Genomic DNA, 22,187 nt, shown 5'->3' on the forward strand with positions numbered 1-22,187 from the left:
CCACATGGGAGTCTGAAATCTAGCAGGGCAGTCAAATTTTAAAGCTTCAAAATGATTTCCTTTGACTCCATGTCTCATATCCAGGTCATGCTGATTCAAGAGGTGGACTCTCATGGCCTTGGGCAACTCCACTTCTGTGGCTTTGCAGAGTACACTCCCCTGCTTCTGGCTGTCTTCACAGGCTGGCATTGAGTGTCTGGCTTTTCCAGGCACATGATGCAAGCTGTTGATGGATCTACCATTCTGGGGCCTGGAGGACAGTGAGCCCCTTCTCACACCTCTAGTAGGCAGTGCCCCAGTGGGGACTCTGTGTGGGGGCTCCAACCCCACATTTCCCTTCTGCACTGCCCTAGCAGAGGTTCTCCAGGAGGCCCCATCCCTACAGCAAACTTCTGTGTGCCCATAGGCTCAATACCATGTGAAAGCCGTCAAGGCTTGGGCTTGCACCCTCCGAAGCCATGGCCCAAGCTGTACCATCATAGCTAGTCACAGCTGGAGTGGATGGGATGGGGAGCTGGGCCCAGACCACAAAACCATTTTTTCCTCCTAGGCCTCCCAGCTTGTGATGGGAAAGACTGCAGTGAAGACCTCTGATATGCCCTGCAGACATTTTCCCCATTGTCTTGGGAATTAACATTTGGCTCCTCATTACTTATGCAAATTTCTGCAGCCAGCTTGAATTTCTCCTCAGAAAATTGGTTTTTCTTTTCTATGGCATAATCAGGCTGTAAATGTTCTGAACTTTTATGCTCTGTTTCCCTTTTAAACATAAGTTCCAATTCCAAACCATATCTTTGTGAATATGTAAAACTGAATGCTTTTAACAGTACCCAAGTCAATTCTTGAACACTTCACTGCTTAGAAATTTCTTTGGCCAGGTGCCCTAAATCATCTCTCTCAAGTTAAAAGTTCCACAAATCTCTGTCTCATGCCTGTAATCCCAGCACTTTGGGAGGCCGAGATGGGCAGATCATGAGGACAAGAGATCAAGACCATCCTGGCCAACATGGTGAAACCCTGACTCTACTAAGAATACAAAAATTAGCTGGGCATGGTGGTGCATGCTTGTAGTCCCAGCTACTTGGGAGGCTGAGGCAGGAGAATTGCTTGAATCCAGGAGGCGAAGGTTGCACTGAGCTGAGATAGTGCCACTGCACTCCTGCCTGGCACAGAGTGAGATCAGTCTCCAAAAAAAAAAAAAAAAAGTTCCACAAATCTCTAGGGCGGGGGAAAAATGCTGCCAGTCTCTTTGCTAAACATGGCAAAAGTCACCTTTGCTCCAGTTTCCAACAAGTTCCTCATCTCTATCTGAGACCACCTCAGCCTGGACTTTATTGTCCATATCACTATCAGCATTTTGGTCAAAGCCATTCAACAAGTCTCTAGGAAGTTCCAAACTTTCCCACATCTTCCTGTTTTCTTCTGTACCCTCCAAACTGTTCCAACCTCTGCTTGTTACCCAGTTCCAAAGTCACCTTTACATTTCTGGGTATCTTTACAGCAGCACCCCAGACTCCTGGTACCAATTTACTGTATTAGTCCATTATCATGCTGTTAATAAAGACAAACCTGAGACTAGGTAATTTATAATGGAAAGAGGTTTAATTGACTCACAATTCCACATGGCTGAGGAGGCCTCATAATCATGGAAGAAGGCAAAGGAGGAACAAAGTCACATCTTACATGGCAGCAGGCAAAGAGCATGTGTAGGGGAACTCCTCTTTATAAAACTATCAGATCTCGTGAGACTTATTCACTATCACAAGAACAGCATGGGAAAGACCTGCCCCCATGATTCAATTACCGCCTACTGGGTCCCTTCCATGACACATGGGAATTATGGGAGCTACAATTCAAGATGAGATTTGAGTGGGGACACAGCCAAACCACCTCACCATATTTTCAGATAGATTAGTATTTCGGCTTACATTAATTTGTCTATGCAAAAATTATTTATCTGAGGCAAGTACTTTGTTAATTATATTCCTTTCTTGTATAATGTTATATTTTCCCTGGAATTAATAACGATCTTATTTTTTCCCATTTGATAGTTTTAATTAATGCATTCTAAATTTTATTACAGAATTGTAATCTCCACTGAAAACATCAAACATATTGAAGATTATGTCAATTTTATACATATTACTTCTTCATTTCCTCCTGGAGGTTCTGTCCTCCTCTTCAATCTGGGTCAGTCACATTCAAGGATGCAACACAGCTGTTGCCGCGGGAATCTTCTTTTGCTGTCATCCAAGGAATTCCCTTTGACTCTCTTGAGTGAGGTCCCTGTTCCTTGGATTCCATATCTTGCCCTTTCTTAGTTTACTCTTTACTTAGTGAACACATCCTCCTCTAGCTTTCTGAGAAATGACGCATAGAATGTAAATTTGATGAGATCTTGCTTGCCTGAAACTGTCCTTGTTCTAACTTCACACTTTATTAGTTGTTAGTGTACAGATTAGAGGTTGGAAACAATCTTCTCTGAGAACTTTGAAGACATTGCTCCATTGTTCTACAGTTTAACTTGCTGTTAGAAGTCTGACAATATTCCGATTTTCAATCCTTTGTATGTGAGTTTTTAAAAAAATCATGATGCTTCTAGGGTCTGCATGTTCCCAGTGTTCCGAAATTTCATGATGTATGTATTCTGCATGAGTCTGCTTTAATGTGGGATGCTGAGTAGTTGGTGGAGTTCATTCAATCTGGAAATATGTCCTTTCATTCTGAAAAATATTAGATTATTTATTTGACAATATTCCCCTCCATTTGCTCTGGTCTTTTTCTGGTATTGATATTATTCAAATGATGGACATGTAGACTTTATGTTTACTCTGTTATTTTACATTTTCTTCTTGTTGTTGTTCTACATTTTTAAGACATTTTCTTAATCCTTTCCATAGAACATTTAAATTTTTGTTTCTTGCATCACATTTTTAAATGTCTAAGGTCTTTATTTTGTTTTCCAAATATTGACTTTTTATAACTTTTTGTGTGTGTGTCATGGATGTAATACCTTTTCTTATTTCCCTGATGATAATTACAGTTTTTTTCCTTCTACTTCCTACATGATTTGTTTTGTTCATGTTACCTTTTTCTTTGTTTGGTCCTTTCTGATGTTAAAAGTTTTTCCTAAATCTCTTGTCATTCTTATTTTGGCTCATATTAAGAAAGAAGCCAAGTCAGGTGCAGCGGCATGCACCTATAATCCTAGCCATTTGCCTGGCTGAGGTGGGAGGATCACTTGAGACTGAAGGAAACAGAGATAGTACCAGTGAGATCGTCATTTCTGAAATAATAATTTTTAAAAATAACAACAATAAGGAGACAGAAGCCTTACAGTTGTATGTGTGAGAGAGAACAGGGCTTATTAAAGACTGGGCTTCACCGAAGAATAATTGACTCCAATTTTATTGAAGGACTCCCCAACTGTCTACATTTTGTTTTGTTTTGTTTTGCCTTGCTTTGCTTTCCTCTTGGGCTGATAATTTTCCTTTTAGAGAAATCCACCAATCTCCTGCCTTTAAATATGACTGCCAGAATTCTAAAGCTGAGCCATGGAAGAGAATGTTTAGAATAAAGACTTTCAGCTACTTTCCCTGTTTTTGGTACGGTATTCTTATTCTCCTCTCTACCTAATGCCCTAAGCCCAGAGTTCTCTGGCTTGACATCTCCAGAGAGTAAACCTCTAATTTTCTGCCAAGGTCAGAAAGAGAAAGTTGCCTGACTGGGGGTGGTGCTACAGATCTGGGAAATAAACCATGTCCTAAGTAGATTTTAAATCAATCCTCTTGTTTTCTTCTCTACTTGTGTCCCTTACATTCTGAAGTACCTGGTACTTTCAACTCTCAAGACTGTTTTTGGAAATCCCTGGCTTTCCTCCTCATGGGCTTCTATTTCAGCTTCTTTTGATCTACAGAGGCAATTTACACGCATCAGCTTTTCAGCAGTCAAAATTACATTGTTGCTGTCATCTTTTATGTTCTCTCTCTCTCTCTATCTCTCTGTCTTTCTGTCTCTTAAATGCGTGTGTGCATGTGTGTGTGTACACACAGCCTTTACTGACATTGTAGTAGAGTTTCAGGAGGGAAGAGTAGGTAAAGTATATTTCAGTCTGCCATGTTTCCATTTTAACCAGAAGTCCTTTGTTTTCTATTCTATCTTAAAATCTTGTCAACATTTACTCTGTGGTAAAGCAGATAGAGCTGAAGTTATGTTTTTTGTAATTTACATGGCTGATTTTATCTACTTTGAACAAATTAGACCTTCAGTAGTAACAAAATTATTTTTCTCTTGGACACTTGATTATTATATTGAGATTTCTGATGCATCATGCCCTCATGTCCATTCTTCTCCAATCTCAATTTAACATTTATAGCTGAGTAAGCATTCTCCCCTTGGTAAACAGAATTGTTAATTGTGTAAGCTACACATGCTTGTTTTAGAAAGTTTTTAAAACATGGCAAAACACAAGTAGAAAGTTTAAAATACATAAATTCTACCTCTTTTTATTTTTATTTTTTTATTATTATTTTTTTTTTTTGAGAGGGAGTCTCGCTCTGTCACCCAGGCTGGAGTGCGGTGGCCGGATCTCTGCTCACTGCAAGCTCCGCCTCCTGGGTTTACGCCATTCTCCTGCCTCAGCCTCCCGAGTAGCTGGGACTACAGGCGCCCGCCACCTCGCCCGGCTAGTTTTTTGTATTGTTTTTCAGTAGAGACGGGGTTTCACCGTGTTAGCCAGGATGGTCTCGATCTCCTGACCTCGTGATCCACCCGTCTCGGCCTCCCAAAGTGCTGGGATTACAGGCTTGAGCCACCGCGCCCGGCCTCTACCTCTTTTTAAAAGTAATATTTAAAACTCATTCTTCTTCTCTTATGTCTCACTAGGCTCATTCCAACTGCCTAACATATGTAAGAACTATCAACATTTTGGTCTGTAGGTTTCAAGAACTCTTTATGTTTTTACCCATATATGCAAGGTTAGATTGCTTTCTCCCAAAACGGAATCATGCTATGCATATAGATATAAAACTTGCTTTGTTTTTTTACATAATAATATATCAACATTTTCTAGGTGAAAGGGTAGAAACTAATCCCCCTCTCCTGAGTGTGGACTGAACATTGTGACTCACTTCTAATGGACAGAATGTGGCAGAAGTTATAGTGTATGACTTCTGAGACTAGATCATAAAAGACATTGTGGCTCAATCCTTGCTTTCTCTCCCAGATCACTCACTCTTGGGGGAGCCAACTTCCATGTCATGAGAACATTCAAGCCGCTGTAAGGAAAGGCCAACATAGCAAGGAATGGAGGCTTCCTGTTAATAGCCAGTGAAGAACTGTGGCCCTTTGCCAATGTATATGTGAGTGAGCCATCTTGGAAGTGGGTCCTTGGGCCTCCTTCAAGCCTACAGATGACTATAGCCCTTACTGACATGTTGACTGTAATCTCATGAGAGACCCTGAGCCAAAACCACCCACATAAGCTGCTCCCTGATGCCTAACCCACAGAAACTGTGACATAATAAATGGTGTTACAAGCTATTGTGTTTTGGAGTAATTTGTTACACAGCAGAAAATAACTGATACAGATTTGATACCCCAAAATAGGTGCTGTCATAATAAATACATAAAACTGTGGACGTGGCTTTGGAACTGGATGTGGGCAAAAGCTGTAAAGGCTTTAAGGGAGAGTATTAGAAAAAGCCTAATGAAACTGTTAATAGAAGCCTGATGGCTATAGGAAGGCTAAGGGTAAAAGCTAAAAGAAAAGTAAGAATAAGCTTATTGGAACCTGAAGAAAAGGGATCCTTAGAATGTAGTGGCAGAAATTTTACAATACTATCACTTGTGGTAATGTGGAAAGTAGAAAATGTACCTAATGAACTGAGTGATCTTCCTAAGGAGATAGCCAGGCAAAGTGCTGAATATTTCACCTGATTTCTTCTTGAACCACTCAGTGAAACAGCAGAGAGGAAGGAGATAAACTAAAAAGAAGAATTGCTAAATGTGAGAAGCCATTATTTGATGGTTTTGAAAATCTTCACCATCTCTAGATGGCAAACAAACCTAAAATAAAGTCATGGCTTCCCAGCAAAAATCAAATTCAGGGCACTATGGAAAGATATGTTCCAGAGATGAAGATGAGAGTGTGGCTGCACAATACTTTGTTTGCAATCTCAGAAAGATGTAAGATGGTGCCTCTGAGAACCACTCAGTGAAACAACAGAGCTTTGAACAAGCTTAAGGGTATTGTCCTTCCACAGTTCAGCAGAAGCCCAAAGTAGAGAAGAACTTTCCTTGAAAATGTTTTGGGGTATGACTTTTGTCTAATGAAGTGAGCTTGAATAAGGTTCGTAGGGGATTCAGAAAGTTTCTAAAAATAATGATATTGACAGAAATACCATCAGCTTAGACTGAAGGGAACAGAGATAAGACACAACGAAAGGAGGCATTTGAAATTCCAAAGTTTTCCTGAGAAAACTGCACAGCTCCAAAACAGTCTACCTTTCAAGGGGAAGGACAGATTAATCAGAGGAGGGAACCAACAAACCAAAGGGTACAGCCAAGAGCCATGGAGAACCATTCCTAGGAAGTTCCTTGAGTTAGAATCAAGAAACATTGAACATGTGCCTGGGTGGATTTCAGAATTGCTATGGACCAGTGATTGCTTTAGGCTTCCCATTTTTCCACTCTTTGAATAGGATTGTCTACAGTTATCTTACGCATGTTGGATGAGTATATGGGTAACTTGTCTCTTAAACCCACAGGACTTGAGTTAAAAGGAACTGTACTCAAGGAGCTGCACTTAAAAAACAACACTAGAGAAGCCGCATTCACATTTAGGTCTGATTAAGATGGCAAATTTCTAGACTTTTAGCTGATGCTGTAAAAGATTAAGACTTGGCACTGGGAGTTGGTATGAAGAGGATGAATATATTTTCCATATATGAAGAATGTAAATAACTTGTAGCCAGAGGACAAAGAGGAATAGTTTTAAAATATGTCCACAGATTATTCAACACCTCTGCCCCCAAAAACTGAAGCCTAATTTGCCACCTCTTGAGCTTCGACTGGATTTGGGGATTCAGTGCTAATTAATAGAATGTCATAGAAATGATATTGTGTGACTTCTGAGACTAGGTCATAAACGGTATTGCAGCTTTCTTTATTTTTAATTAGTTTTTAAACCACAAATAAAAATTATATATATTTACCGTGAACATTTTAAAATATGTATATATTGTAGAATGACTAAATTAAGCTAATTAACATATGCATTACCTCACATACTTATTTTTTTGTGGTGGCAGCATATATCTTTCTCTCTCTTACATAACTTTCTCTGCAAGAAGTCAGTTGCCATGGCATAAGGATGCTCAGTTAGCCCTATGGAGAGGTCCATGTTGTAAGGGACTAAGGTCCTCTGCCAACAGACATGTGAGTGTAAATATAGGAATATACTATTCTGTTGCACTCCTCCTTCCCTTTTATGTGATTACAAACAACACTGCAGCAAACCTCTCTCTCTCTCTCTCTCTCTCTCTCCCCCCCGCCAAAGAGAAAACATATCATTATGTTTTCTGTAAGACATTATTTCTGTAAGATAAATTCTTAGAATTGCTGGCTATGCACATTTTAAATTTAGATAAATATTTTCAAATTACTCAAATATTGCCAAAAATAATGTAATAATTTGCATACCTCCAAACAGTAGATGACAGTATGCCTATATCTTTGCCAATTTTAAATGTTACTAGTCTTTCTAATTTTTTGCAATCCTATGAGAGAAAGTATCTTATAATTTTATTAATGTATATTATTTAACTATTGTTGACAGTGAACATCTTTTTGTATGTTCTTGGTTTGGAAAAAGTACTATAATTATTTAGATGGAATTCTCTTTGCATGCTCCTAACCCTTGATCTTTCTTCTTCCACAATGCCCAGCATATGGTTAATGTTACATAAATATGCAGTTTTGAATAAATGAATGAGTGAATATATAAATTTCAGACATGCAGAAAGTCTTCACTTAACCCCCTAGTTTTGACTTTCAATTGGGCAAAAATACTTTAGCAACCAATTAATGTAATTATCTTTTCACTTCCCCTTTATCACTGTTCAATATATACCATTCAAGTGTCTTCTGGGTAAGCTCTTTATCGTTACAACTTGTTCTGGCTAATTTGTTTCTAAAAGCATCCATATACTTTTTCTCTCTGAATATTTTTTAAAACAACATAATAGTTATATAATAAATAATAGTAATAATAGCAATAACAATAATGATGCTACATGATAGGTGTCTTATACACATAACTGATCTAATTTAATCTTTACTACAGTCCTATAAGTATTGCTATTCCCCACTACAGAAACGAGGGAACTAATTTTTGATTAGGGTAAGTAAGCTAGCCATAGTCATTTAGCTAGTAAAAGGCAGATTTGGGATTCCAATTCTTGTTGTCTCAATGCAAAGTCCATATTCTTTCTACAATGCTCAGCTGGCTTTCTTAGAAATAAATCATTTGTAGAGTTGTTTTCTCATATTGTATATTCAAAAAAAAAAAGGAAGATTCAAGAAAACAAGAAAATTCACAATTTTAAAAGATGTACAATGAAATTAAATATTTTTCCTGCCTGGAGGGCTTACTGCTATTGACTCTTTTTTCAATCACTACTGGAATGAAAAAGATTAACTAAGATGAAAGAACATTTTCCTTTCCTTCATGGTTTACAAACTTAATTCAGCTATCAACAGGCAAATGACTGATACCTACTTAAAATGAGAAAATGCAATTGAAACATTTAATCATGAAAAGAGAAAAAAAGGAAACATGGTTTCTTCTCACAATGATTAGTCTCTATCATCTGAGGATTTACGTCAAGTTGAGGAATTTCTTCCAGTCAGTTCAGAAATAGGACTGCATAGTGGATTTTAACACCACACTGTGATAATGAGACTGATGCCTTCTTTACAAAGCAATTTACACACTTTCAGAGATAATTTGAGTTTCTGGGTGTTGAGGTCACCGCAGACTGAAGATAGGTGTACTTTTCAGGTGACATTCTGAAATGTTCCAACAGAATGATGTAAATTTACTCTTTAGAGAAGATAATTCCCCTAAATTATCAAAAGTTGTTTTCTAACAAGGCTTATATAAAATCATTGCACGTTGAAGTGCAACCATATGGGGAATAAATGGTACTGTATGTGAGGACATTATGAACTAGGTTTCATGTGTAAGCAACTGAGACATGTCTAAGAGTTTTATAATCTTAGTCTGGGAAAAGGAAAAAAGAAAATTGCTGTTGTTATTTTCTACTGTATGTGGCAAGCTCATGTTCCTCAGATGTGCCCTAAAATAATGTTTTATAATAGGTATTACCACATATATTCAACAGCAGTAGCAACAATGCTAACATGCTTTATACCACAAACAAAAACAAAAAAGGCATAATGGTGGCAACATGATGAGTGGTCTTACAGCACAAACCTAAGTAATGAGGATACTGAGAGTCATTTTTATTCAGTCTGCATGTTGTTCCACCTGATCATTGAAGGCTGACACTAAAATGGATAAAACATTGGTATCTCTCTAAAACAGGTGCCACAGTCTAAAGGTAATGACAGAATGTTTATTTATTAATATTTGTTTGAAGTATTTGCTCATGTATTTCTAGCTCAGTTTTATTCAGCCAACTGTATATTAACATTGTTTATAGGGTAACCAGAAAACATGACACTCAGAGATATACAGAAAGTAATTCTCAATTCATGGAAGTCATTACAGTAAAATTAAATAATAACAACAAAAATAACAGTTGAATTTCCTAATACAAAATTCTTATTCTAAATGAATTTTAAAGACATGTTCTCTTATTTTTATAAGTGGCTATGTTGTATTCTTTAATTTTTCTCTAACATCACTATTTATAACAAATGGAATCAGATCTTGAATCATTATTTAACTCATTCATAATTTTCCCCTTTTTGTTTCCAAAAATAAAGAGCTGAGGAAACTTAAAAGATGTTTATAGATAATAAAATTTTTTTTAATTAAATAATGTAAAAAGGGCTTCCATTTCTGGTAGCATGTTTGATTAGATACTCGGAACAATCTAACTGAAACAAGTAAAACATTATAAAAATGTAAATATCTTACTGAGTTGGAGTGAAATAATAGAATCAATAGATTTCATAACCTAAGTTATGTGAGAAGTAAGAAGAACCCCCACAAGGGAGTGAATGCTAAAAGAAACTTCTGCTCTGAGTGTTTCTGCTTACACTGTGGTGGCTACATGCAGAAGGATAATAATAGGACATAGGGCCCAAGACCAGCCCAGGTGAGGATTCCAACAAACTTCTGCATAAAACTGGGATTCCAAAAGGTTACCTTCACTATAAAAGTAAATAAGATCAGGCACAGAGGCTCACACCTGTAATCCCAAAACTTTGGGAGGCTGAGGCAGAATGATTCACTTGAACTCAGGAGTTCAAGACCAGCCTGGTCATCACAGAGAGACCTGTCTCAACAGAAAAGAAACAAAATCAGCTGAGCATGGTGGCATATGCCTGTGGTCTCAGCTACTCAGGAGGCTGAGGTGGGAGGATTGCCTGAGCCCAGGAGGTCAAGACTGCAGTGAGCTGAGATCATGCCACTGTACTCCAGCCTGGGCAACAAACCAAGACCCTGTCTCAAAAAAAAGTAAATGAGGCACAAATAGTGAACCTTAGTGTATGCAAATTTAAAAAAATATTCAGGAGGCCGGGAGATCCCAAAAGAGAATGGAGAATGTGACAAAACATCCTAACTGTGTTATAGATTTGTAAAACAACCTCACTAAACGAGGAAGATGGAGAAGGTACCGATTTAAGTAACTTTGGAAATGAGTCAAATCTATTGAGGCTAAAGGCAAAATTTACTATATATATGCACTGTACTTTAATTGATAATGTCCTCTTCCATATGGTACAGGTTAACAATTCTGATACTGTTATACACCTATACTGCATTTGTGCCATTAAGTAAATGGATGGCGGATGACGGGAAGCCACTTTTTTAGCATTGGAGCAGGAATTTACAGGTAAGTAAGGGGAAGAAGCTACAATGATCTGTGTAACAGAGTTGGAGATAACAGTGTGAACTCATGTTTAGCTTAGATAAACTCATGGTTGTTTAGATATAAATGGCTACATATAGAAATACTTATAATTATTTATATATACAAGGGTCAGTATTACATAAATATATTTCCTTGTTCTGTCAGCTGAGAAGGTTTAGGAACAAGAACAATCAAGCAGCAAGGAGCATTCCTAGTGCCCAGATACTGGTTTCTAATTCATTGTTAATAAGTGCTCCCTGAAGAAAGAGCTGATTGCCGGAGCAGGAAATATACATATACAAGATGACACTGAGACATCTTATAATGATAGAAAGTAATGAAGTTCTCAAAAACAAAAATTCCACAGTGATGAGAGTATGTCAAAGGAACATAGGAGCCAACTGGAAGAGCTCCCAATGACCACAGCTGGAATAATTTGAGAAACTCAATTTTTTTATTTTCTCAAGCAAAGTAACTTTGGATTATAATTCAAAGTATACAATAAATATCCATGAGTCCATACTGATATAAATAAATGGGGGAGATACACAAATCTTCCATGCAGAATTCCAAATAGTTGATATATGTACTTTACCCTTTGGAAGGCAGAGCATAACTCCCTACTCCTGAAGTGTATGCTGTACACAATGACTTCCATTCAAAAAGTACAGTATGGGAGGGAGGGAAAGAGTAACTTTACAGTGGAGAGAACTGACAAACACCATCTCAACCCGATGATCAAGGTCAACATCAACAGTCATAATAAATCAAGTTGATAGTATGTGCCCTTGATACAATGTGATGAAAATGGCAGTTAATTTCTGTGAGTTTCCTTCCAATCTAATCATGAGAAAAACTGCAGACAAATTTCAATTAAGGGACATTCCATAAAATATCTAACCAGCACTCTTCAAAACTGCCAAGATCATTAAAAAAAACTCTTGGAAACTGTCACAGCCAAAATGTGCCTAAGGAGACATGACCACTATTAATGTGGTGTCCTGCAACTGAAAGGACATTAGGTAAAATCCAAGAAAATCTGAATAAAGTATGGATTCTGGTTAATCTTATCAGTATCAGTTTATTAATTGTAACAAATAGACCAGACTAATGTAAGATGTTAATAATAGAGGCTACTGGATGTGGGGTAGATGGGAGCCCTCTGTACTATGCTAATAATTTTATATAAATCTAAAACTGTTCTAAAATAAAAACCTGATTTTTTTTTAAAAAGGCAGAAAAATTGAACAATAGAAAACATGCCTATTTTGACTTTGGCACTGGGTGAAGAAAAACTAAGAAAAGGAAAAACAAGTTTTGGAAATTTGTATCAGAAGCTGATTCTAACACTAATTTTTCATTCATCATATTACCTGTTTTGTCTAGAAAACCTCCTGTAAAAAAATTAATGTAAAGCAGTTTGGAGTTTGTCATGACCCCAGACAATTCTCAAAAGAAAATTCAAAATCAAAAGATTCAGCCTCCATCCTGGCCTCAAAGATGTCCCAGAAATAAAGCTCCCCCTCAAAAGTATCTCATAGTCAAAAATTATAAACCCACACAAGAAAACAAGGCAACATGGGTAAGAGCTAGCAGTAATCGATCCAAAATATTTTAGAGACTGGGATCATAACATGCAAAATAAAATAGAAAATTATTATTAATATGCTTTAAAAGTTGAAACAAAAAATAAAATAGAAGCTTGAACATTTTGGCAAATAAATGGAAATTATATAAGATGACAGAGATTACCTGCGAAATCAACAAATTAATTTTTTAAAATTTCAAATTCAACAAATACTTTTTGAGTTCTCCCTATGTGCCAGGGCATGTATTAAATACTTGCACATATATTATCCATTTTTACTTTCATAACAACAAATAATTCTGTTAATAAGTACCAAAGTTATAAAAACCTTCATACTAAAATATTTTATTATTTTTATTTTCTCTACAATCTGGATACTTTCTTCTGTTCTGTTTTCCAGTTCACAAGTTATCCCGTCACCTGTACCAAATCTATCATTATTCATATCTGTTGTGTTCTTATTGTTGGTTATTAGTAATTTTTTTCTGGTTTTGGAATTTCTATTTTTCTTTTTGTTCTGGCCTTTTTATTTGAGAAGTTATTTTTAGGAAAATTTCTGCTTGCTTCTTCCAGGTATCTTAATCTACCAGTCTAGTACCACCCTATTCTGAGTTCAAAGATGGAGGTTGTCCCAAATTACAGATGATTGCAAGCTGGCTGCGAGTCAGTAGGAGTACTGATTTATTTCTGCTTCACCATTTTCATGAGGGCAAAGTCCTCTAAAGCCCCAGCTTAAAGACAGGGGGTGTTTATTTACTTATTGAGCCCAGGCTTTGTCTTCTGCCCCTTTTTTTCACAAAACTATCAAACAGCTGCTCAGTTTTGCAGCTGTTTCTTCCAGAGCAACAAATGCCTTCAAAAGCAGCCTTAAGTGCTGGGCTCACTTCTCTAGGTTCATGTCTTTTCCTTGATTTTGACCTAGTAATTTCTCACTATCATATTAGCTAGTGACCTGAAAGGTTTCTGCTTTCAGGTCTGAGTTGAGCTCAGAGAAGAAGTTGACCCAAGTGAAAAGAGGCCATTAAGCAGGCAGGCCCAACTTTCCTCTCTGGTTACACATTTGTTTTTCCCATTAGGACCCTTTCACTTCAACATTGTCCTAGCCATGACTGGCTCCAGGAAATAAGTATTACATCTTTAAAACTTTAGCTCACGACTATACAAAAATCTTTCTCCTTTAGTTCCCCTTAACACATTGTCCTAGCCATGACTGGCTCCAGGAAATAAGTATTACATCTTTAAAACTTTAGCTCACGACTATACAAAAATCTTTCTCCTTTAGTTCCCCTTAACATCCGAAAGAGGATGACATTTTCAAAACCACAGAGTCGAAACACTGAAGTCCATAAAAAGTAAAAGTAGAGAATTTTTAAAATCATGATAGCCATTTTTCAAAGAACTTGGCTTTGTTTTCTGATCCTGAAGTGAAAGCTGGTGCTTCTAAATTCCCATCAGGAGGAGAAGCAGCCCTGATAGTGATGATTGACAGGCCTAGCAGGCATGAAACAATGAAAGGCCTCATGCTGCCTGGTTAAGGGCTCAAATTTATGCCTTTCTCTTCAGATGTCTAATGCCTATCCCAGCCCAGAGCAGGTTGGTAAGGGTGCTGAGGCAGGACACTTTCAAAATCTCTCTCAAATCACACCCGAATAATTAAGAATCTCTCTCTTTGCATGGCCCTTCACACTTTAATGAAGGGCTTTAGGACATTGACCAAGCACCCATATTCTCCAGCTTCTCTGTCCAGCATAATAGCCACCAGTCATGTGTGACTATGAAGCACCTACATGTGGCCAGAATGAACTGATTGAGCTTTAAGTAAAAACTATGCATCAGATTTTGAAGACTTAGAATGAAAAAATATATAAAATATCTCAATAATTTTTATATTGACTAGGTGTTAAAATGATATTTTAGATATATTAGATATATTTTAGATAAATAATATATTTAGATATATTTTAGATAACTAAATATATTTAGATATATTTTAGATAACTAAATATATTTAGATATATTTAGATATTTTAGATATATTTAGATATTTAGAAATATATTTCATCTGTTTTTTACTTTTTAAAATTTGACTACTAGAATATTTAAAATTATACAAGTGACTTGCATTATATTTCCATTTGACAGTGCTGCTCTAGGTGATCTTAGTTCTAAATAGTGAATCTCTTCCTGCTGAATGGTTATTTTCTCAACTAGAATGTGTATTAAGCATCTCCAGAAAATTCCTTTGAAAATGTTTGCCATTAACTACCAATGAAATTAATCAAATAATTATAACTCTTTGGATCTGAGTTTCTTCACATCCAAAATGAAGAGGTTAGACCAGCAGTCTCCAACCTTTTTGGCACCAGGGGGTATGGTTTTAGGATGACACTGTTCCATGCCAGATCATCAGGCATTAGATTCTCATAAGGAGTGCACAACCTAGATCCCTGGCATGTGCAGTTCACAATAGGATTCGTGCTTCTATGAGAATCTAATGCCGCCACTGATCCAACAGGAGGTGAAGCTCAGGCCGTAATGCTTGCCCGCTGCTCACCTCCTGCTGTGTGGCCAGGTTCCTAACAGGCCACTGACTAGTACCAGTATGCAGCCCAGGGGTTGGGGACCCCAGGGTTAGACTGTATCTCCTCTATAGTTTCTTCAGTTCTATGATTATTTCATTATAATTGTTTTAAAAAAAAATTTTAAGTATGCTCTATGCATAAGGATATACTTAGTTTTTAAAATTATAATGTATATATGTAATTTTTAAACTTTTTTTAAAACATAAAAATAATATTTCCTTGTTGATATAAAGACAGACACGAAGTTATTTTATATAGCCACGCATATGTTAAAGTTGCACATTCATTTACTATATTGCTATTATAAATTTTCCCATGAAATGATTTTGTTATGAAGGTTTTTAAATTTTAAAGGTTTAGCCTATTGCTTCATTATTTATTCCCTATAATTGGTCCCTTAGCTTTTCTTCCATAGGTCATCCTTATTCTTCATCTATTTATGCCCCCTATATTCTCCTTTGACCATTTCTGGTTACATTTTATCTTATCCTTACTTTGCCATGTCCTCCGATTTTCTTTCATGACTAAGCTCTCTTGTCACTTCTCACTAACCCTGTTTAGGAAGATTTCCACCCTGGCCACACTCTTCCTATCCTTTAGACTGGGGCCTTCCTGGTCTCATCCCTTTCAAAACAAACTTATCTGAAAATATCTAATAATAAGGACATTTCAAGGTGAATTCAGGTCTTTACTGTTACTTCTTCCTAGCAGGGTAGGGGACAGGTATTTGCTTTTTAAATCTTAACTCTCATCCTGAAATGAAAACCTTTATTTGTATTAAATTGAATGGGATGTTCCTATTCTATATTTAAATTTTCCTAAAATCCATTATAGTATGTGTCTTCTCACATGTTTTTGAAAGCATTCCCCTGCACCTATTCTTCCATGTGAAAACATGAAACCTACAGTTTGCTAAGGAATATCCTGACTGCTAAAGAAACCAATTCAACCTTAATGTTTGGAGAACACTGGATTTGGAGTAAGATGATCTAGGTTTATATCTTGAGGTATCATCCATTTCAAGTGCAAATAGATGGACAAATCCATGGACATAACCTTCATTCTCTCTAAGCCTGGGTTTCCTAATCTTCTGAAAGGAGCTATAAATAACACCTGATACACTTGCTGAGTGTATTTCTGAGCCTCTAAAGAAATAATGAACATGGAAGTACTTACCAATGTTACATAGCCTTAGTGATCTTGGGCATCCTGAGATTTCATTAAATTTCGTTGCTAGTTCCATTTTCCCTTCCTTGGGTTTGAAAAAAAATACATTGACCCATTCAATTCAGACAAGAATAACTAAGAGTTTTCAGAATAATGAAAAGTTTCAAGTTAAGATAACACAGTCACCCTCTTCATGCAAACATGAGAGCTATGAAACACTTATTAGAACTAATATCCCAGGTGACTATATACAATTCATCTATGAAGCTCAATTTGTCAAGAAACAGCATAATGGTTTTATAAAATTCAGTTGGAACCTGGACGGAGGGATGTAGATGCGCATTAAATTCATGGAATATTAAAGTAGCAAATTAGCGTTAAAGTGATGAAAGTAAAGTGCAAATAAAAGACTTCAAGAATTAAGTAGTCGCCTCCATGTATTAGGAAGGAATTCTTCGGTTAAAATAAATCAAACACAAAATTCAAGTGCTTAAAACAAATCACTCGAGATGTCAGTTGGAAAATATTCTTTTCTATTATTTCCTCTATGAAATGAAGAGAGACAGAAATTCTGTCATCAATGACTCTTGGAATTTGGTGGAAAAAGGAAAGAATCCGGTCAGTCCCATTGAGTTTCGTTCCAGCTTCTCTTAGAAGCTCTTCCCTTCTCCCAGAAGGGAGGCAGCACTGTCCGCTCGCCTGACTAGCAGCTTTTTAAGGACCCATCGCGCTTGGAAAGCCAGGTACAAGCAGATGCTGTTAATCACCACAGGAACCGGGGCTGAGCGATGAAATCCAGCTCCTCCCAGCTGGAAGACACTAGGGTGCACGGAGAGAAAAGCAGTTCTCTTTACCCCAAGTTTATTTCTTTTTCATACCACTTCAAATTTGAGTAAGAGGAAAGAGGGCCAAGGGGATTTAAGGAACCTAGATGATGAACTCCCAGCTGTTTACAGTTCCTTCGTGATCTCTTTGGTTCATTCATTCAACCAGTATTTCCGGGCTGCAACTTGGGTGCCGGGACCTGGGGTAAGGCAGTGGGACTACAAAGAGGAAAGGACTCAGAATAGAGGGGGCACTGGACGCATAACTGCGGGATAGCGAGGTCGCGCTCGCGCGTGGCAAGGTTGAAGGCAGCCGAGGAACCCCCACAGGGCGGCGCCTACCGCCGCCGCGCCCATCCCCCACTCCGACGGCCACCAGTTCGGGCCGCGACGTCCCCATGGCAACAAGCGGCGGCGCTGAGCGCTGGGAGGGAGAGGCCCAACTGCCTGGTTGGTTGCGCGGCAGGAGGGCCCAGGCGGCGGGAGCGCAGAGGCGGGTGGCAAGGCCCCTTGGGGCGGGCCTGGCCAGGTGGGAGGTGACCTACGCGGTCCTGCGCCCCCGGCCTCAGACCTCTCGGGCGAGCGCCGCGCAGCGCAGGTAATGGCTCTTGGCCTTCCCGGCCCCGCCTCGCCCCTGACCCTCACCCAAAGGCCAGGCTGTCCCCCGGGCTGGCGCGGGTCCTTAAGCGGGACAGGGGGACCCCAAAAGGGCGACCGCTCTGCGGGAAGCTGGGCTTGAACCAAGCGCGGGTCCTGGAGGGGCGCGTGGTGCGGGGACAGAGGCTGGGAGGGGAGGCCCACCCATGCATATCCAGAGCAGAGCTGCGCCCTAAGTTAGAAGGCCTGGGCTTTAGTCGTGTGGCCTTGGGCAAGCCACTTAGCTTGTCTGTGCCTCAGTTTCCCTGACGTTTAAGTGAGAGATTTGAGAATCTACAAAACCATTTATAGGTCTGCGCATTCTGGTCACGTTTTCCTTCACCATCCCTTGCTCCTCTCTGCTCTGTCCCACACACAGTTCCAGGGTCTCTCCTAAACTCTTCAGTTTGGAAGTGATGTGAGCTCGAATCTTCCTCCTCTTTCTACCTCCTTGAATGCTCTTTAATTGACTTTTATTCAGTGATTCGGAGGAGTTGAAGTCCTTCTCAATACTTCCACCAGTTATCGTCATAGATTATTTTTTAACTAAAATTTTGTTACTGAGAAAAACATTTTTTTTTTTTTTTTTTTTTACTTTAGGCAAATACTAACGTCCCTATTTTGTCAAGTGGTGAGCCAGTGCCCATAGAGCCATTGAAGAATTTCAAGATTTCTTTTTAAAGGCATTCGTAGCCTTTTTGTCTTAAATCTCATAGTTATATTCATCCTAACAAAACCCAGAGAGGGCCAAAGAAAGAATGTACTCAAATAAAGGCACACCTTTATTGGATCCACAAGAATAGAAAGTTTGAGAACATCTGGCTAGAATTTCTCTTTTAATGGGAATTCTGTTTTACTCATTCTCATGTACTGAGTCCTTTGCAGACAATATAGTACCAAGCTATTATTCAATAAGTAGTAAATGGATGCTCATTTTAGTCAGTACCACATATTTCAATTCATCATTAAGTCAATATCATAAATGCATAGGGGTCGCTAAACAAAAAAACTCAAGTTTGGGAGGCCAAGGTGGGCAGATCACGAGGTCAGGAGTCCGAGACCAGCCTGATAAATATGCTGAAACCCCGTCCCTACTAAAAATACAAAACTTAGCCGGGTGTGGTGGCAATTGCCTGTCCCAGCTACTTGGGAGGCTGAGGCAGCAGAATCGCTAGAACCCAGGAGGCAGAGGTTGCAGTGAGCTGAGAGCGTGCCACTGCACTCCAGCCTGGGCGACAGAGCGAGACTCCGTCTCAAAAAAACAAACAAAAAACCAAAACAGAAAACTCAAGTTTCTATATTTTGTAGGATCAAGAGCTATTACACAGAAAAACTCATACTAAGTGGTTTTTGCCAGTAGCTAAATTTTCCTGTTTTATAGGTTAATGAATGTAAACATTTTAGGAATTTGGATCATTTTCCCTCTAACAGATTAAAAATCAAGAAATATAAACCAGATGTAGCAGTTTCTTGACATGGAGAACCAAGCCCATAATACAATGGGGTAAGTGCTGAGAAATTTCTGTTTTATAAATATGTACTTAACTATGCCAAAAACTTCCTGAGAACACATGAATTTTGAAATTTACTATAAAGAGAAGGATATGCCAATATTTTTGGTGAGGCAGATGAGAGGAAATATCAAGTGACTGTAATTAAGGATTATAATGCGAGAGTTTCTGATTTTGACACTACAGATCTGCACTCAGAAAATCACTGTTTTCCAACTCTTAGTGACTGTCCAATATCTAAGGGTGATGGATGCTGAGGCAGGCCTCATGTGCTCTTCTATTACCACAATGCAACCTCTCTTCGACAGCTTGCTCCTTTTTTGCTGCATTATCTCAAGTTTCCCTCTACTCTTGCCCCTTAAGGCTGAACTCAACACTTAAACATAGGCTGAGAATAGATCCAACTCTGTAAAAACATCATCAAGAACTAGATATTTTACCAAAAGTTTCACGAAGAGATAAAAATAAAATTTGTATAGCATTTGTCATTGTAGAAATCAAATTCCTGTTCACAAATATCTGTCCTAACTCTTTACCTGCTACTAGCATCACAGAGTTTTGTCTTCCAATCACTAGCCGACTGACCACTGGCTGAACACAGCGTTTGGGGAATGAGGGGGTGAAGGGGTGGCTGTATAGTGCCTAATCTTGATTGCAGCTGACTTTGGCACTAGTCACACCACTTCAGTTGTCTCACTTTCAGAAATTCTGCCCAGACCATAACTTTAATGTCAGGCTGAAAGAAAGCTGCACAAGTTTGAATAATAATCATAGCTATCACTTTTTAGCTGCTACTGCATACTCCTTCTTACAACAGCCCTGCTAGGTATTATTCTCGTTTTATAACTAAGAAAAGTAAATATATTACAGTACAGTCTAAGCTCTTATAACAAAGAGACTCCAAAAACAGCAGCTTAAGTAAGATTGAAGATTATTTCTGTTTCATATACTTGTCACAGGTGCTATGCTCGCCCAAGACGCGCAGACCAGGATTGGTTTGGCAACTCTGCCATCTTCACTAACAATTTCTATCTCTAGGACCAAAGTGGTTGTTTCAGCTCCTACCATCATAAGTGTGCTCTGTCATCATGACTGTGCTCCTTCCATAGGGAAGGAGAAGGGCAAAGAGGAGAGAGTAAGACATTTTCTTTTAGGAGTATAACATGGAAATGGCAGGTCTCACTGCTGTTCATTTTCCATTGGCCAGAACTTAATCCCAGAGTTACAACTAACAGCAAGAAAGACTGGGAAATATGGTCTGTAACTAGGCAACCATATGATCAGATGAAGCTTAGAAGTTCTAGAACAAAGGAGGAAGAATGGATATTGGTGAAAAACTAGCATCCTCTACCACATTCAGCCTCAGAAAGGTAGAAAGACCCAAAAAAGCAGGAGCTCATCCTAGAATATACACCAGGTTAGTAAAGAAAGTAGGATTTGAATTCAGGTATGCCTGGCTCCAATCCCTGTGTTCCTTTCTGCGTTGGAAATGGGTGGCAATGAGATGCAGGGAGCAGCCTGCCTGGTATCCATAGTAGAGCCAAGTTAGGATTCTGGGTTAAGTATGTGTTGGGTCCGTGGTGTGATGATAGCACTAAGAGTTAAGATGCAGATTGAAGATGTTGAACCTAAGGTTGGGTACCACCTATCACTTCACTCCTGCAAATCCAAGGCTATGGAGTCATTTAAGAAACAGACCTTGTCCTTAAAGAACTTAGAATTTAGTAAGGAACAGTAGAACTTGTTTGGGTATGGTGTAATTACAACCCCCCAAGTTAATGAGAGTTATTAGAGGTTTTCCTGAGGTATTGTTCCACTGATCACAGTAGACATGGGGCCAGACACTGCCTACCATGGTCTCCAAAGCATGGAGACCCCAGGTTGGCACTGCCTCAGTCCCACATGCTATTGAGAAGTATGTATGAATCCAGATCATGAATACAATAAAATTTCATCATCAGGGGCTTGTTATGTAGCTTATTAAATCATGTCACCTACCTATACAGTAATGTTTTGTGGAACAGCCTACATTTAACAGATACTTATTTAGAGTCCACTGTGAGCTACTTACTGGTCTAGGCACCAGGAAGGTAGCAGTGAACAAAATAGACAACTGTTTCTCAAGGGGCTTATACCATAGTGGAAGAGACAGATAATAAACATAAAATTTGTATCATATGGTGATATGATGAAAAATAAAGCAGTCTAAGGGTGGGAAAAGTAGAGAGTGTGAATGGAGTGGTCAAACAAAGATGCTTTGGTAAGGCAGCATTTGGGCAGAGAATATATCTGGGGGAAAAGATTACACAGAGCAGGAGCAGAAAGTGGCAAGGCCTACAGTGGGAGCTTTCCCACAGAACATTTTCAGTGTGAGTGAATCAATATTCTCGGATATCATGGTTATAACCCAGTTTGATGTTAATTTATCCATGATTTCTCCCAATTATAGGTGTTTGTATTTGTGCCATAATAATCTAAACTGCTTGTAATTGAAACTCAATTTTATGTTTGTTCTTTTTGTTTCTAAAGTGCGTTTCCAGAACATAATTATGGAATGAATAAGTGATCCCTTTTATTGGCCTTTTTAAGAAAACCTTCTCTAGATTTTGCTTTGTTTTTGTTTTGTTATTCATGAATTTCTACTTACCAGTTTGCCCTTTTATGGTTTATTTTATTTTGTTCCCATGGGTTGAAAAATTTGCTTCAGTTATTTTCATGATTTCTGGATTTCATTATTTCTTTAAATAATAAAAAGCATGTAACTTTCCTCCTGA

General features: G+C 38.4%; 1 protein-coding gene and 1 long non-coding RNA gene across 4 annotated transcripts in view; one reads left to right on the forward strand and one right to left on the reverse strand.

Annotated features, from left to right (window-relative positions):
* Window positions 1–1,204: 1,204 nt before the first annotated feature.
* Window positions 1,205–22,187, reverse strand: part of LOC103248232 (uncharacterized) — a 144,346-nt gene continuing 123,363 nt past the window's right edge. The window contains exons 3-4 of the long non-coding RNA XR_005242751.2: window positions 16,452–16,527; window positions 1,205–2,723 (exon numbers count right to left, since the gene is read on the reverse strand). This is a non-coding gene — a long non-coding RNA (uncharacterized lncRNA). The remainder of the gene's footprint in view (window positions 2,724–16,451; window positions 16,528–22,187) is intronic.
* Window positions 17,205–22,187, forward strand: part of DEUP1 (deuterosome assembly protein 1) — a 107,472-nt gene continuing 102,489 nt past the window's right edge. Inside the window, exons 1-2 of one of the 3 annotated variants that reach the window (XM_073020275.1) lie at window positions 17,205–17,864; window positions 19,334–19,406. In XM_073020275.1, the coding sequence (XP_072876376.1) occupies window positions 19,378–19,406 (29 nt within the window). In that variant the 5' untranslated portion in view covers window positions 17,205–17,864; window positions 19,334–19,377. Of the gene's footprint in view, window positions 17,865–19,330; window positions 19,407–22,187 lie in introns of those variants that run through there. The other 2 variants (XM_008020507.3, XM_073020276.1) reach the window with 2 other exon arrangements.

Source organism: Chlorocebus sabaeus, chromosome 1, assembly GCF_047675955.1.
Source record: "Chlorocebus sabaeus isolate Y175 chromosome 1, mChlSab1.0.hap1, whole genome shotgun sequence".
Taxonomy (NCBI): domain Eukaryota; kingdom Metazoa; phylum Chordata; class Mammalia; order Primates; family Cercopithecidae; genus Chlorocebus; species Chlorocebus sabaeus.